Source organism: Agelaius phoeniceus, unplaced genomic scaffold (assembly GCF_051311805.1).
Source record: "Agelaius phoeniceus isolate bAgePho1 unplaced genomic scaffold, bAgePho1.hap1 Scaffold_341, whole genome shotgun sequence".
Lineage (NCBI taxonomy): Eukaryota > Metazoa > Chordata > Aves > Passeriformes > Icteridae > Agelaius > Agelaius phoeniceus.
Window position 1 is genome coordinate 73,387 of NW_027509949.1, and position 15,279 is coordinate 88,665.

The window sequence follows — 15,279 nt, forward strand, 5'->3', positions numbered from 1 at the left end:
TGCTAATTTTTGGAAGGAAAATGCTGATTTGTGAGGGAAAACTGATTTCTGAGGGGAGAAATGTTCATTTTTGAGGGAAAACCACTCCTTTCTGAGGGGAAAATTATCATTTTTGAGGGGAAAATGTTCACTTTTGTGGGAAAAATGCTAATTTTTGGAGGGAAAATGCTGATTTGTGAGGGGAAAATGGTCATTTCTGAGGGGAAAATGTTGATTTTTTGAGGGAAAAATGCTCATTTTGAGGGGAAAATGCTGATTTTTAGGGGAAAAACCCCAAATTTTGAAGAAAAAACCCCTCAATATTAAGGAAAAATAAACCCCTCATTTTGAGGGAGAATAAATATTGAGGGGAAAAAACTCGTTTTGAGGTAAACCCCCCATATTCTGCAGAAGTAAAAATCTCATTCTGTGGCAAAAACACCCTCACTTTAAGAGAAAAATCGTAATTTTAGGCTTTAAAATTCGTTTTCCACTTGGAGACGGGAGCCAAAAGCTTTTTCAATCCATAGCAGGGATTTAAAAACCGCCGAGACTCGCGGAAAGTTTATTTAATTTTTTATTTTGTATCTTTTATGCTACAATATAAAAATATATTTTTACTTGAAAGGTAAGTCTCCAGAGGGGCTTCGGGATGCAACAAAATTACTGTTAAAGGCTTGGATAAGCGGAAATTGACGAAAAAAAAAATTTGGTGTTTTTATTTCCAATAAATTTGAGGCGGGGAGGGACCGAACCCCGCGGCGGCGCAAAATGGCGGCCGGCGGCCGGACTACAACTCCCATGATGCCCCATCAGCAAGGAACTACACTTCCCGTCGTGCCTCGCGCGGCGGTGGGCGTGGCCTGAACGCTTGCCTATAAATAGGCCCCACCGGTCGGCTCGCGCCCCTCTCGGCCGCCGCCATCTTGGTGCCTTCCACGGCCGCCGCCTCCATCCGCCGCCATCCGCCTCCATCTGCCGCCCCCCGCCCGCCGGGACTGAGCGGGGCCCCGCCGAGCCGCCATGAGGGCCAAGGTGAGCGGCGGGAGGCGGCGCGGGGGCGGCCGATGGCGCCTCAGTAGCGGCCGGGCCTGGTTGGAGCGGGGAGGGGGGGCTGCGGCCTGGACGAGCGGTGGGGGCAGCCGGGGAGTGGGAGGGGTCCCAGGGTTAGAGAACGGGGGGGTCCCGGTGTGGGGAACCGGGGAACGGGAGAGGTCCCGGTGTAGGGGTTGTGAGGTCCCTGGGGGTGTCTTTGCTGGAGGAATGTGGGGGGAAACTGGGAGAACTGGGAGAGAGAAGCTGGTGTGGGACTGGGGGGAACTGGAGGCACCGGGGGAGCGGAACCAGTCTGGGACTGGGGGTAGAGAGACAAACCAGTCTGGAACTGGGGTAGTGAGAGTTAAACCAGTCTGGGACTGGGGGTAGAGACAGACAAACCAGTCTGGAACTGGGGTAGTGAGAGTTAAACCAGTCTGGGACTGGGGCAGTGAGAGAGAAACCAGTCTGGGACTGGGGGTAGAGAGAGACAAACCAGTCTGGAACTGGGAGAATCAAACCAGTATGATACTGGGGGGACTGGAGGCATTAGGAGATGCAAACCAGTGTGGAACTGGGATACTGGGAGACACGACCGCTGTGGGACTGGGGTGGGCTGGTAGGGACTTAAAGGCACTGGGAGAGACAAACCAGTTTGGGACTGGGGTTACTGGGAGAGAGAAACCAGTGTGGGGCTGGTGTCTGAGGGAAATGAACCAGTACAGGACTGGGGACACTGGTGGGGACTGGGAGAGACAAACCAGTGTGGGACTGGTGGTACTGGGAGAACCAGACTGGGGACACTGAGGGAAATAACCCAGTACAGGACTGGGGACACTGGTGGGAACTGGGAGCACTGGGAAAAGTAAACCAGAGTGGGACTGGAGGCACTGGGGAGCCAAACCAGTGGCACTGGGGGCACTGAAAGAACTAAACCAGTGTGGGGACTGGGAGCACTGGGGACAGTGGGGACACTGGTGGGTACTGGGGGGCACAGGTGGGTACTGGTTCAACTGGGGGGCACTGGTTTGCACTGGTCGCACTGGGATCCCTGCCCTCTCTCACTCCCTCCCCTCCCCTCTCTCCGCAGTGGCGCAAGAAGCGAATGCGCAGGTACGTGAGAGCCCCGGGCCGGCCCCGCCGCACCGGGGGCGGCTCCCGGTGCCCTCCCAGCCCGGGGGAAGCTCCCGGTGCCACCCCCGGTTCCCTCCCGGTGCCTTCCCGGGGTGACACCGGCCCCGCTCTGTTCCCAGGCTGAAGCGCAAGAGGAGGAAGATGAGGCAGAGGTCCAAGTAAAGGCCCCCAGAGCGGGGACACGCCCCGGTGACGCCCGGTGACCCCTCCCGGTGCCGTCCCGGTGCTGTCCCGGTGCCACGGGGGGGCCCCGCCGGGCCGGGCCCGTTCTTTGCTTTGCGGCGGCCGCCGCGCCGTGAATAAAAGTTTGTTGTTGCTAACACGGTGTGGGGGCTCTGTCGGTGACCGGGGAGGGAGGTTTGGGGGCGGAGAGGGCTTCTCCGGTAACCGCGGACCAGCGTGGAGGTCCCGCCGGTAACGGGGCTGGGGATGGAACCGAAGATTCCCCGGTAACGGGGCTGGGGGGGTCTTCAAAGAACAGGAGACGGGCAGAACCGGGGGTTTCATCAGTGTGGCCGGGAGCGGCACCGGGAATCCTCCGGTAACGGGGCAGGTGGGTGGGACCGGGAAGGAGGAAATTCTCCGGTAACGGGGCAGGTGGGTGAGACCGGGAAGGAGGAAATTCTCCGGTAACGGGGCAGGTGAGCCGGGCGAGGGTGCTGATTCCTCCGGTAACGGGAGCGGGGTGAGGAACCCCCCGGTACCGGCGCCGTGGGCACAGACCGGGCTCGCTCCGAGCCCACCGGGCCCGGGATCTTCCGGGATCAAGCACGCAGTAACGGCGCGACGGCGTCTCCTGCCGATGACGTCACTGCATGACGCATTTCCGGCGCGCCGCGCGCGCGCGGCTCCTTCCGGGCCGCCCCGGAAGCGGCACCGAGCGGGTCCCGCCCGCCGCCGGCACCGGCCGCGCGTTGGTGGCGCCGGAGGCCCCGCGGGGAGGCCGCGAGCCGGTGAGTGCCGGGCTGGGCCGGGAGAGGCCGCGCTCCGCCCTCCGCCAGGCCCCGCCGCTCCCGGTGCGCTCCGTGCCCGTCCCGGTGCGGCTCGCGGGGCTGTCACGGGGCGCGGGGGACGCGCCGGGCTTCCCCCCGCGGTTCGGCGGTGCTGGCGGGCACCGGGGCTGCGGTGGGGGATCCCCGGCTGTGCTGCCCCGGTACCGGCTCCGCCGCAGCGCCGGGACTCCCCGGGATCGCTGCCGTTCCTCCCTTCTGCCCTTCCCACCGGTACCGGGCGCATTCCCGGTGCCTCCTTCTCCCCCTCCCTTCCGTGCTCGCGGGGCCCCTCCCGGTCCCTCCCTCGGTGCCCGGCGCTGGGTGAATCCCCCTCTCCCCCCGTCCCGGGGTCCCTCCCGGTTCTTCCTTCATCCTCCTCCTCCTCCTCCGGTCCTGGCATCGCTCCCGGTCCCTCTCTGCGTGCCCGGTGCCCCGGGGTGGGTGTAGACCCCTTCCCCTCAGTACCGGGGTCCCTCCCTCCTTCTCTCCCGGTGCTCCGGGGTGGGATTCACCCCCTATTCCCTGTCCCTCTCTCCCTCACCCCATCCCTCCTCCGGTGACCTCTCCCGGTACCCCAGGGTGAGTGTGAACCCTCACCCCATCAGCACCAGGGTCCCTCCCAGTCCCTCTCTCTCTCCTCTGGTGACCCCTCGGGGTGGGATTCCCTCATTCCCTGTCCCTCCCTTTCTCCCTCCCTCGCCCTGTCCCTCCTTCTCTCCCTCCTGGTACCCCAGGCTGGGACTCCCCCCATTCCCTGTCCCCCATTCCTGGTCTCTCCCTCCTTCCTTTGGTGACCCCTTGGGCTGGGACTCCCCCCATTCCCTGTCCCTCCCTCCCTGACCTTGTCCCTCCTCCGGTGACCTCTCCCGGTACCCCGGGCTGGCTGTGAACCCTCTCCCCATCAGCACCGGGGTCTCTCCCACTCCCTGACCCCTCCCTCCCTGTCCCCAGCCTCCTCCCCTGCCCGCACCATGCCGGACCGGGACAGTTACCCCGCCAGCACCGGCACCGGCCCCGGTGGCGTCAGCAGCGGCGACGAATCCTCGTCCGCCCTCCCCGACGACGACATCTGCCGCGACTTTTTGCGCAACGTCTGCAAGCGCGGCAAGCGCTGCCGCTTCCGGCACCCCGACATCTCCGAGGTCACCAACCTGGGCGTGCGCAAGAACGAGTTCATCTTCTGCCACGACTTCCAGAACAAGGAGTGCGTGCGCCTCAACTGCCGCTTCATCCACGGCACCAAGGAGGACGAGGATTGCTACAAGAAAACCGGCGAGCTGCCGCCGCGCCTCAGGCAGAAAGTGGCCGCGGGGTTGGGTTTGTCGCCGGCGGATTTGCCCAACAGCAAAGAGGAGGTGCCCATCTGCAGGGATTTCCTCAAGGGGGACTGCCAGCGCGGTGCTAAGTGTAAATTCCAGCACTTACAGCGGGATTACGAGTACGAGGCGCGGGGCAGAGAGCAAGGACGGCGTTACGAGCCCTTTGATGGCCTCTACGAGCCCGACGAGCCGGTGCTGAAACGGCGGCGAGCCGAGGGGCTCTACGAGAGCTACGAGTACGGCTTCGCCAGCCCGCGGGCCGTGGAGTACCGGCTGCTGGAGGAGGAGAACGTGCTGCTCAGGAAACGCGTGGAGGACCTCAAGAAGCAGGTCAACAACCTGCTGGCCACCAACGAGGTGCTGCTGGAGCAGAACGCCCAATTCCGCAACCAGGCCAAGGTGATGACGCTGAGCTCCACGGCCACGGCCACCGAGCAGCCGCTGGCGCCCACGGTGACCAACTACAACCACAGCATCGCCCAGACTCACACCACGCTCAGCAGCCAGGCCCTGCAGCCCCGCCCGGTCACCCAGCAGGATTTGGTGGCGCCGGCGGGTGCTCAGGCCGCCCCTCCCGCTAACGGGGCGCCGCCCATGAACCCCGAGATCGCGCCGCTGTCGGCGGCGGCGGCGCTGGCGCAGACCATCGCGCAGGGCATGGCGCCGCCGCCCGTCTCCATGGCGCCCGTGGCCGTGTCGGTGGCGCCGGTGGCCGTGTCCATGGCACAGCCGCTCGGGGGCATCACCATGAGCCACGCCACCACGCCCATGGTCACCTACCCCATCGCCTCGCAGAGCATGAGGATAACGGCCATGCCACACTGACCCCCCCCTTCCCGGTACCGGGGAGCAGGGGGGGCTCGCGGTGGACGCAGGGGGTGGCGGGATGAGGACGGACGGACACACGGACACGGTGGGATGTGCCACCCCCACTCATCCCGGTGCGACCCCCGGTGCGCCGTGGGCGGACTGAGCACCGGGGGTGGTGGTACCGGGTGGTACCTGTAATGTTTTCGGCTATTAAACGGAAAAAGGCCAAAACCGCACGGGCCCGGCTGTGCGGGGAGCGGGGGGGGGCGACACCGGGACCGGGAAACCGCGATGGGGGCACTGGAACGGCGACACCGGGATGGGGACACCGGGACTGGGACCGGGAAACCGGAACGGCGACACCGGGATGGGGAAACCGGGCCCGAGATGGGGACACGCGGGGCCGTGACATGGCCGCGCCCCTCGCAGAGACCACGCCCCTCGCGCAGACCACGCCCACATAGTAAATAAAGGCGTGGTCAAAATATGCGCGCGGGGGGCGTGGCCAGGAGTTGGCGGACGGTCAATGATTGACGCGTGAGGGCGCGGCCAGGGCGCGGCGCTCAATGGGCGTGGCCAGGAGCTGGCTGGCGTCCAATGGGCGGCGCGTGCGTTGTGTGGGGGCGTGTCCCGAGCCGCGCCGCTCAGCCAATCAGCGCCGCGTGCGTGCGCGGGGCGCGGCCGGGGCGGCGCCGCGGCGGGAGCGGAACGGGAGCGCGGAGCGGAGCGGGAGCGGAGATGGAGCGGCGGGGCGGGCTCGGGCTGGCGGCGCTGGGCGCCCTGGGCCGGCGGCTGCTCTGGGCGCTGCCCGCTTACGCCGCGGGGCTGCTGGGGCTCGGGGCGGGCGCCGTGGTGCTCGCCCTGGCGCTCTACGCGGGCTGGCGGCGGCGGCGGCGCGCCCGGGAGCGCGGGATGCGCGCGGCCGAGCGCCTGCACCGCGAAGAAGAAGCGGCGGTGCGCGCCGCCGCCCGCGGGGAGCTGCCGGCCTGGGTAAGGTGCTCCCAAGCCGTTATCGCTGCTGCGGCGCCGTTATCGCCCCGGGGGAAGCCCCGGCGGGATCCCCGCACCGGGCACCGCCTTCCTCTTCCTCCCCCCCCACCCTCTCTCGGCGGGAGTTTGGGAAGCGCAGCCGCTCCCGGTGGGATCCCCGAGGCTCTCCCGGTTCTGCCGCGCTGCGGGCACCGCTTGAGTTCCCCGCACTTCCCGGGCGGGGTCCCGGTTCTCTGCTCCGCTCTGGGTCACGCTTGGCGCACCTGGGGACCCTCCCCAGCCCCGCGCACCCCCCGGGACCCCCGACAGCCTCACCGGGACCCCCGACAGCCGCACCGGGACCCCCGACAGCCGCCCCGGGCCCCACCGGAGCTGTCCCGGCACGAGGGGACCCCGCGGCACCGCACGGTCCCCGCTGGGACCCCCGGGCGGTGCCGCGCATCCCGCACCGCTCCTGCTCCCTTCTCTCTGCACCGTTCGGGACCCCCAGAGCCCCCCGGGCATCTCCCGGTCCCCCCGGTGCTGCTCCCCAGCCGCTCCTTGGCTTTCCCGGTGGGGCGGGACCGCACCGAGCCCTGCTCGGAGCTCGCGGCCGTGCGGGACCCCCTGGGATCACCGGGACCCCCCCCCCCCCATCCGCCATCCCCGGTGGCCGCCCCAGGGCGGGGTCCCCGCGCTCCGCTGCCCGGGACAGCCCCGGTACCGCCCGGGCCTTCCGGCAGTGCCGTGACTCACCGGGCCCGGGGGGGCCGTTTCCTGCCCTCCCCGCGGGCCGGGAGGGGTCCGCACCCCCACACCGGGACCCCCCTTTTGGGGAGGTGTTGGGGGCTGAGCGGGAGCTCGGGGGAAACTGAGGCACGGGGCCGGGAGGGGCCCGGTGTCCCCGGTGGTCCCCGCCGGGCTCAGGGCCCCCCCTCCATGTCCCGTCCCCCCCCCCTCAGGTCAGCTTCCCGGATGTGGAGCGGGCGGAATGGCTCAACAAGGTGAGGCGTCCGTGTGTCCCTGTGTCCGTGTGTCCCTGTGTCCGTGTGTCCCTGTGTCCGTGTGTCCATGTGTCCGTGTGTCCCTGTGTCCGTGTGTCCCTGTGTCCGTGTGTCCGTGTGTCCCTGTGTCCGTGTGTCCCTGTGTCCGTGTGTCCATGTGTCCGTGTGTCCCTGTGTCCGTGTGTCCCTGTGTCCGTGTGTCCGTGTGTCCCTGTGTCCGTGTGCGCGCCGCCTCCCGCGTCCCTCCCCTCCATCCCTCCCGCATCCCCCTGTCCTCCTGCGTCCCTCCCTCCCTCCTTCCATCCCTCCTCCGTCCCTCCTTCCATCCCTCCTCCCTCCCGCATCCTTCCCTCCTCCCTCCCTCCCTCTTTCCATCCCTCCCTCCTCCTCCTCCTCCTTCCCTCTCTGTCCCTCCCTCTCACATCCTTCCCTCCCTCCCGGCCTCTTCCCTCCCTCCCTCCCTGCGTCCATCTGTCCATCCCTGCCTCTGTCCATCACTCCATCCCCAGTGTCCATCCTTCCACTTCAGTGCCCGTCTCCTTTCCCAGTGTCCATCCCCCGTGTCCGTCTGTCCATGTCCATCCCCCGTGCCTGTGTCCATCTGTCCATCCCCATGTCTGTGTGTCCGTGTGTCCGGCAGCTCCTGGCCCAGGCCTGGGGCAGTTCCTGGAGAAGTTCCTGCAGGACAGTGTGACCCCGTGCCATTGTCCATCTGTCCATCCCCGTGTCTGTGTGTCTGTGTGTCCATGCCGATGTCCGTGTGTCCATCCCCGCGTCCGTGTGTCCGGCAGGTCCTGGCCCAGGCCTGGCTGTTCCTGGGGCAGTATCTCAAGAAGCTCCTCAGGACACCGTGGCCCTGTCCAGGTGTCCGTGTGTCCATGTCTGTGTGTCCATCCTGTGTCCGTGTGTCCATCCCCACGTCCATGTGTCCGGCAGGTCCTGGCCCAGGCCTGGCCGTTCCTGGGGCAGTTCCTGGACAAGCTCCTGCAGGACACCATGGCCCTGTCCCCGTGTCTGTGTGTCCATGTCCGTGTGTCCATCCCGGTGTCCGTGTGTCCATCCCCGTGTCCATCTGTCCATCTGTCCGTGTGTCCGGCAGGTCCTGGCCCAGGCCTGGCCTTCCTGGGCGGTATCTCGAGAAGCTCCTGCAGGACTCGGTGGCCCCGGCCATCCGCGCCTCCAGCGCTCACCTGCAGAGCTTCACCTTCACCAGGGTGGACCTGGGACAGAAGGTGACACTGGGGGGGCCCCCGTGTGCCATTGACCCCCCAGGGACCCCCAAAATCACCTCAAAACCCCTCCCCACACCCCCCTAGGACCCACATAAGCCCCCTAAATCCCTATAACCCCTCCCAGGAATGCCCCAAAACCCCCAGGACCCCCTAAATCTCCCCTAAACCCCTCCCAGGACCCCCAAAATCCCCTAAAGCCACCCCAGAACCCCCTAAAATCCCCCTAAAGCCCTCCCAGGATCCCCTAAACCCTCCCAGAACCCCCTAACCCCTCCCAGAACCCCCCTAAAGTCCCCCATGACCCTCTAAATTGTCCCAGACCCCAGGACCCCCTAAATCCCCCCCAAACCTCTTCCAGGACCCCCTAAACCCCTCCCAGGACCCCATAAATCCTCCCAGACCCCTCCCTAAAATCCCCTAAACCCCTCCCAGGACACTATAAATCCCCCAGACCCCCCCTAAATCCCCTAAACCCCTCCCAGGACCCCTAAACCCCCCCAGGACGCCCTAACCTCCCCCTAAAGCCCTCCCCGAACCCCCCTAAATCCCCCCTAAAGACCCCTAGGAACCCCTAAACACCCCCAGACCCCCTCTAAACCCGCCCCCAGGACCCCCTAAATCCCCTGACCCCTCCCCCACAAATACCGAGACCCCTCCCCAAAAAAATCCCAAATTCCGCCCCCTCCCACAGCCCCTCCGTGTCCTGGGCGTCCAAGCCCACCCTGGAACCCACAAGAAGCAAATCCTGCTGGACCTCAACATCAGGTGAGACACCTGAGGGGGGGGATCCCCGAGATGGGGAGGGTCTGGGGTGGGGTGGGGAGGGGTCGTGGTGACGCCCCCACCCCAATTTGTGCCCCCCAGCTACGTGGGTGACGTCCAGATCGACGTGGAGGTGAAGAAATTCTTCTGCAAGGCTGGGGTGAAGGGGATGCAGGTGAGGTTTTGGGGAGATGAGGGGGGGGATTTTTGGGGTGGGGGTGGGTTTGAGGGGGGGTCCCGGCTCATTGTGACCCCCCCCCAGCTCCATGGGGTGCTCAGGATCATCCTGGAGCCGCTGCTGGGGGATGCGCCCATCGTGGGGCGCTCAGCCTGTCTTCATCCGCCGCCCGGTGAGACCCCAACGGGAATAAAGGGAATGGGAACATGGGAAAAGGGATGGGAACATGGGGAAAAGGGAATGGGAACATGGAATAAAGGGAATGGGAACATGGGGAAAAGGGAATGGGAACGTGGAATAAAGGGAATGGGAACATGGGGAAAAGGGAATGGGAACATGGAATAAAGGAATGGGAACATGGAATAAAGGGAATGGGAACGTGGGAAAAGGGAATGGGAACATGGGAAAAAGGGAATGGGAACCCCCCCACCAAGGAAAAAGGAATGGGAACATGGGAAAAGGGAATGGGAACTCCCCAATGGAATAAAGGGAATGGGAACATGGAATAAAGGGAATGGGAACGTGGGGAAAAGGGAATGGAACATGGGGAAAAGGGAATGGGAACATGGGGAAAAGGGAATGGGAACCCCCCACCAAGGGAAAAAGGGAATGGGAACATGGGGAAAAGGGAATGGGAACATGGAATAAAGGGAATGGGAACATGGGGAAAAGGAATGGGAACCCCCCCACCAAGGGAAAAAGGAATGGGAACATGGGAAAAGGGAATGGGAACCACCCCGCATGGGGAAAAGGGAATGGGAACATGGAATAAGGGAATGGGAACATGGAATAAAGGGAATGGGAACATGGGGAAAAGGGAATGGGAACATGGAATAAAGGGAATGGGAACCCCCACCATGGAATAACAGGAATGGGAACATCCCCCCCAATGGAAAAAGGGAATGGGAACCGCCCCACCATTGGAAAAAAAGGGAATGGGAACATGGAAAAAAAGGGATTGGGAACCTCCCCCCACAGGAAAAAGGGAATGGGAACCCCCCCAGGATATGGCAGGGGTGGACCCCCCCCCCAAATAAAGGACTGGAACCCCCCCAGGGTACATTGAGGATCCTCCCCCCCGATAAAAGGATCGGGAACCCCCCCAGGACACAGCGGGAGTGTCCCCCACCTCAAAAAAAGGACCCCAGACCCCTCCAGGACACCTCGGGGGTGGATGCCCCCCCCCCAAAAAAAGGAACAGAACCCCTCCCCAATACACATCGGTGATACCCCCCCCAACAAAAAGGACCCCAGACCCCCCCCCCCCAAATAAAGACCACCAGGAGTGCCCCTCCTCTGTTACCCCCCCACCATTGCAGACGCTGGACATCAACTGGACAGGAATGACCAACCTGCTGGACATCCCGGGGCTCAGGTGAGCCCCCCCCGCTTTTTGGGGACCCTCTGGGGACCCCCCCTGACCGTGTTTGTCCCCCCCTGACCGTGTTTGTGTCCCCCCCGTCCCCAGCTCCATGTCGGACTCGATGATCATGGACAGCATCGCCTCCTACCTGGTGCTGCCCAACCGGCTCCTGGTGCCGCTGCTGCCCGACCTGCCCGAGGCTGCGCGGCTGCGCTGGCCCCTGCCCAGGGTGAGGGGCTGGGGAGGGGGCTGGGGGGGTCGTGACACCCCCGTTTTACCTCTAGGACCCCCCGTTTTACCTCTAGGACCCCCCCCGTTTTACCTTTGGACCCCCTCATTTTCATTTCCTCACCCTCTCCATTTTTCTCCTTCTGACACCCCCATTTTACCTTTCTGACCCCTCCGTTTTCCATTCTGACCCCTCAATTTTCCTTTCTCATCTCTGCCGTTTTCCCCTTTGGACACCCCCCATTTCCCCCTTCTGACTCCCCCAAATTTCACCCTTTTAACCCCCCCCATTTTCCCTTTCTGGCCCTCCCCATTTTCTCTGACCCCCCAATTTTACATTTCTGACCCCCCCGAGGCTGCGCTGGCCCCTGCCCAGGGTGAGGGGCTGGGAGGGGGCTGGGAGGGTCGTGACACCCCCGTTTTACCTCTAGGACCCCCCCCCATTTTACCTTTATGACCCCCTGCTTTTCATTTTCTCTCCCTCTCCATTTTATTCCTTCTGACTGCTCAATTTTATCTTTCTGACCCCTCCGTTTTCTCTTCTGATCCCCTCAATTTTCCCTCCCTGATCTCTCCCATTTTCCCCTTTGGACACCCCCATTTCCCCCTTCTGACTCCCCCAAATTTCACCCTTTTAACCCTCCCCATTTTCATTTCCTCACCCTCTCCATTTTTTCCCTTCTGACCCCCCCGAGGCTGCGCTGGCCCCTGCCCAGGGTGAGGGGCTGGGGAGGGGGCCGGGGGGGTCGTGGCACCCCCGTTTTATCTCTAGGACCCCCCCATTTTACCTTTCAGACCCCCTCATTTTCATTTTCTGACCCTCTCCATTTTCTCCTTCTGACACCCCCATTTTACCTTTCTGACCCCTCCGTTTTCCCATTCTGACCCCTCAATTTTCCCTCCCTGATCTCTGCCATTTTCCCCTTTGGACCCCCCATTTCTTCCTTCTGACTCCCCCAAATTTAACCCTTTAACCCCCCCTCCCCATTTTCCCTTTCTGACCCTCCCCATTTCCCCCTTCTGACCCCCCCCATTTTACCCTCTGACCCTCTCCCATTATCACTTTCTGACCCCCCCTCATTTTGCCCTTTGACCCCCCCATTTTCCCTCCTTTTCCCCTTTCCCCTTTTCCCTCTCCTTTTCCCCTTTTTTCTTCTCCTTTTCCCCTTTTTTTTCTTCCCCTTTCCCCTTCCCCCTCCATTCTTTCCACCCCTTTCCCTCCTTTTTCCCTCCTTTCCCTTTCCTCCCTCCACCTCCATTTCTCGCTGTCACTGCCTGTCCCAGGGCTCGTGTCCCCCTCAAGTGACCCCCCCTGACCCAGTGTCCCCTCGGTGTCCCCAGGACCTGCTGTGGGTTGTCCCTGTGACCGTGTGTCCCCATGGTGACCCTGCTGTCCCCTCTCTGTCCCCATTGCCCCCAGGGCGTGGTGCGGGTGTCCCTGGTGACCCCCATTGTCCCCTCACTGTCCCCATTGTCCCCAGGCATGGTGCGGGTGTCGCTGGTGACCCTGTTGTCCCCATAGTGACCCTGCTGTCCCCCATTGTCCCCTCACTGTCCCCTCTGTGTCCCAGGGCGTGGTGCAGGTGTCGCTGGTGGCTGTGTCCCCCCATGGTGACCCCATTGTCCCCTCACTGTCCCCATTGTCCCCAGGGCGTGGTGCGGTGTCGCTGGTGGCCGTGTGTCCCATTGTCCCCTCACTGTCCCCATTGTCCCCAGGTTGTGGTGCGGGTGTCCCTGGTGACCCTGCTGTCCCTGCTGTCCCCATGGTGACCCTGCTGTTCCCTCACTGTCCCCATTGTCCCCAGGGCGTGGTGCGGGTGTCCCTGCTGTCCCTGTTGTCCCCATGGTGACCCTGCTGTCCCCTCGGTGTCCCCAGGGCGTGTGCGGGTGTCGCTGGTGACCCTGTTGTCCCCATGGTGACCCTGCTGTCCCCTCTCTGTCCCCATGGTGACCCTGCTGTCCCCTCGGTGTCCCCATTGTCCCCAGGGCGTGGTGCGGGTGTCCCTGGTGACCCTGCTGTCCCCATGGTGACCCTGCTGTCCCCTCGGTGTCCCCAGGTTGTGGTGCGGGTGTCCCTGGTGACCCTGCTGTCCCCACGGTGACCCTGCTGTCCCCATTGTCCCCTCACTGTCCCATTGTCCCCAGGGCGTGGTGCGGGTGTCGCTGGTGGCTGTGTCCCCCCGTGGTGACCCTGCTGTCCCCTCTCTGTCCCCATTGTCCCCTCACTGTCCCCTCGGTGTCCCCAGGGCGTGGTGCGGGTGTCGCTGGTGGCCCTGCTGTCCCCATGGTGACCCTGCTGTCCCCTCGGTGTCCCATTGTCCCCAGGGCGTGGTGCGGGTGTCGCTGGTGGCCGCGCGGGCGCTGCGCTCCAAGGATCGGTTCCTGGGCGGGCTCGTCCAGGGCCGCTCGGACCCGTACGCGCTGCTCAGGGTGGGGACACAGGCGGCCACCAGCAGGGTCATCGGGGACAGCCTGGACCCCGTGTGGGACGAGATGTACGAGGTGAGGGGGACAGACAGACAGACAGAGGACATTGAGATGGACAGAGGGACACACAGACACAGGGAGGGACACAGGCGGCCACCAGCAGGGTCATCGGGGACAGCCTGGACCCCGTGTGGACGAGATGTACGAGGTGAGGGGGACAGATGGACAGACGGAGGGACACTGAGATGGACAGAGGGACACACAGACACAGGAGGGACACAGGTGGTGACCAGCAGGGATGAATGGACAGAGGGATGGACACCGGGGATGGACACTGGGGACGGACAGAGGGACAGACAGAGGGATGGAGGGATGGACAGAGGGACAGAGGAATGGACAGAGGGACAGAGGATGGACGGAGGGACAGAGGGATGGAAGGAGGGACGGACAATGGGGATGGAGGGACGGACACCAGGGATGGATGGATGGACACTGGGGACGGACAGAGGGACAGACAGAAGGATGGACAGAGGGACAGAGGAATGGAAGGAGGGACGACAATGGGGATGGAGGGACGGACAAAGGGATGCATGGCAGGGATGGACAGAGGGACAGAGGGATGGACAGAGGGACGGACACCAGGGATGGACAAAGGGATGGACAGAGGGACAGAGGACAGAGGAATGGATGGAGGGACGGACACCAGGGACGGACAAAGGGATGAATGGCAGGGATGGACAGAGGGACAGAGGAATGGACGGAGGGACGGACAATGGGGATGGAGGGACGGACACCAGGGATGCATGGCAGGGATGAACAGAGGGACAGAGGGATGGACGGAGGGACGGACACCAGGGACGGACAAAGGGATGGACAGAGGGATGGACACGGGGGCCCTGCCCTGGTCCCAGGGAGATTTTGGGGACACGGGGACGCCCCCGGGGGCACAGGGGACCCCCCCCATCCCCGCTGTCCCCCCCAGTTCATGGTGCACGAGGTGCCCGGGCAGGAGCTGGAGGTGGAGCTCTTCGACAAGGACCCCCGACAAGGACGATCTGCTGGGCAGGTGAGGGGGGCACCCCCAAATTTGGGGAGGGGTCTCCACCCTCTCCCCCCAAACCCCCCAACCCCCAAACCCCCAAATCCCCCAAAATCCCCAAATTCCTAAATCCCCAAATTCCCAAACCCCAAATCCCCAAAATCCCTAAATCCCCAAATCCCCTAATCCTCAAATCCCAAAATCCCCAAACCCCCAAATTCCCAAAAATTCCCAAATCTCCAAATCCCCAAATCCCCAGATTCCAAATTCCCAAATCTCCAAATCCCAAATCCCCAAATTCCCAAATCCCCCAAATTCCCAAACCCCCAAATCCCAAAACCCCCAAATCCTCAAAAATCCCCAAATCCCCAAAAATCCCCCCAAAATCCCCAAATATTACAAATTTCCCCCCTCCCCAGGATGAAGTTGGACCTTGGGGAGGTGCTCAGAGCTCGGGTGATGGACGAGGTGAGCTCTGGGGGATTTGGGAATTTTTGGGGATTTGGGATTTTTGGGGATTTGGGGTTTGGGGATTTCGGGATTTGGGGGTTTGGGGGTTTGGGGATTTGGGGATCTGAGGATTTGGGAATTTGGTGATTTAGGGATTTGGGAATTTGGGGTGTTGGGGATTTGAGGATTTGGGAATTTGGTGATTTGGGAATTTGGGGATCTGAGGATTTCGGAATTTGGTGATTTGGGGATTTGGGGTTTGGGGTTTGGGGATTTGGGATTTGAGGATTTGGGGTTCGGGGGGTCCTGGGGGGCTTTCGGGTTCAGGGGGGGTCGCGCTGACGCCCCCTCCCCATTA

General features: G+C 63.2%; 2 protein-coding genes and 1 long non-coding RNA gene across 3 annotated transcripts; all 3 read left to right on the forward strand.

The window, feature by feature from the left end:
- The first annotated feature begins 864 nt into the window (after positions 1-864).
- Positions 865-2,468, forward strand: LOC143693156 (uncharacterized). Its single transcript, XR_013180663.1, has 3 exons — positions 865-1,014; positions 2,105-2,127; positions 2,268-2,468. It is a non-coding gene; the product is annotated as an uncharacterized LOC143693156 (long non-coding RNA).
- Positions 2,469-2,973: 505 nt separating this feature from the next.
- On the forward strand, positions 2,974-5,500 carry ZC3H10 (zinc finger CCCH-type containing 10). Its single transcript, XM_054649244.2, has 2 exons — positions 2,974-3,101; positions 4,092-5,500. Exon 2 carries the CDS (start codon positions 4,112-4,114, stop codon positions 5,282-5,284), a length of 1,173 nt encoding a protein of 390 aa, XP_054505219.1. The 5' UTR covers positions 2,974-3,101; positions 4,092-4,111; the 3' UTR covers positions 5,285-5,500.
- A 98-nt stretch (positions 5,501-5,598) lies between these two features.
- Positions 5,599-14,498, forward strand: ESYT1 (extended synaptotagmin 1; the record flags this gene model as incomplete). Its single annotated transcript, XM_077173176.1, has 10 exons — positions 5,599-6,259; positions 7,201-7,242; positions 8,179-8,474; positions 9,166-9,239; positions 9,339-9,411; positions 9,499-9,586; positions 10,734-10,789; positions 10,883-11,006; positions 13,331-13,507; positions 14,415-14,498. Coding segments are annotated over exons 1-10 (1,438 nt in total), but the record flags the coding sequence as incomplete, so codon positions are not given.
- Positions 14,499-15,279: the final 781 nt, after the last annotated feature.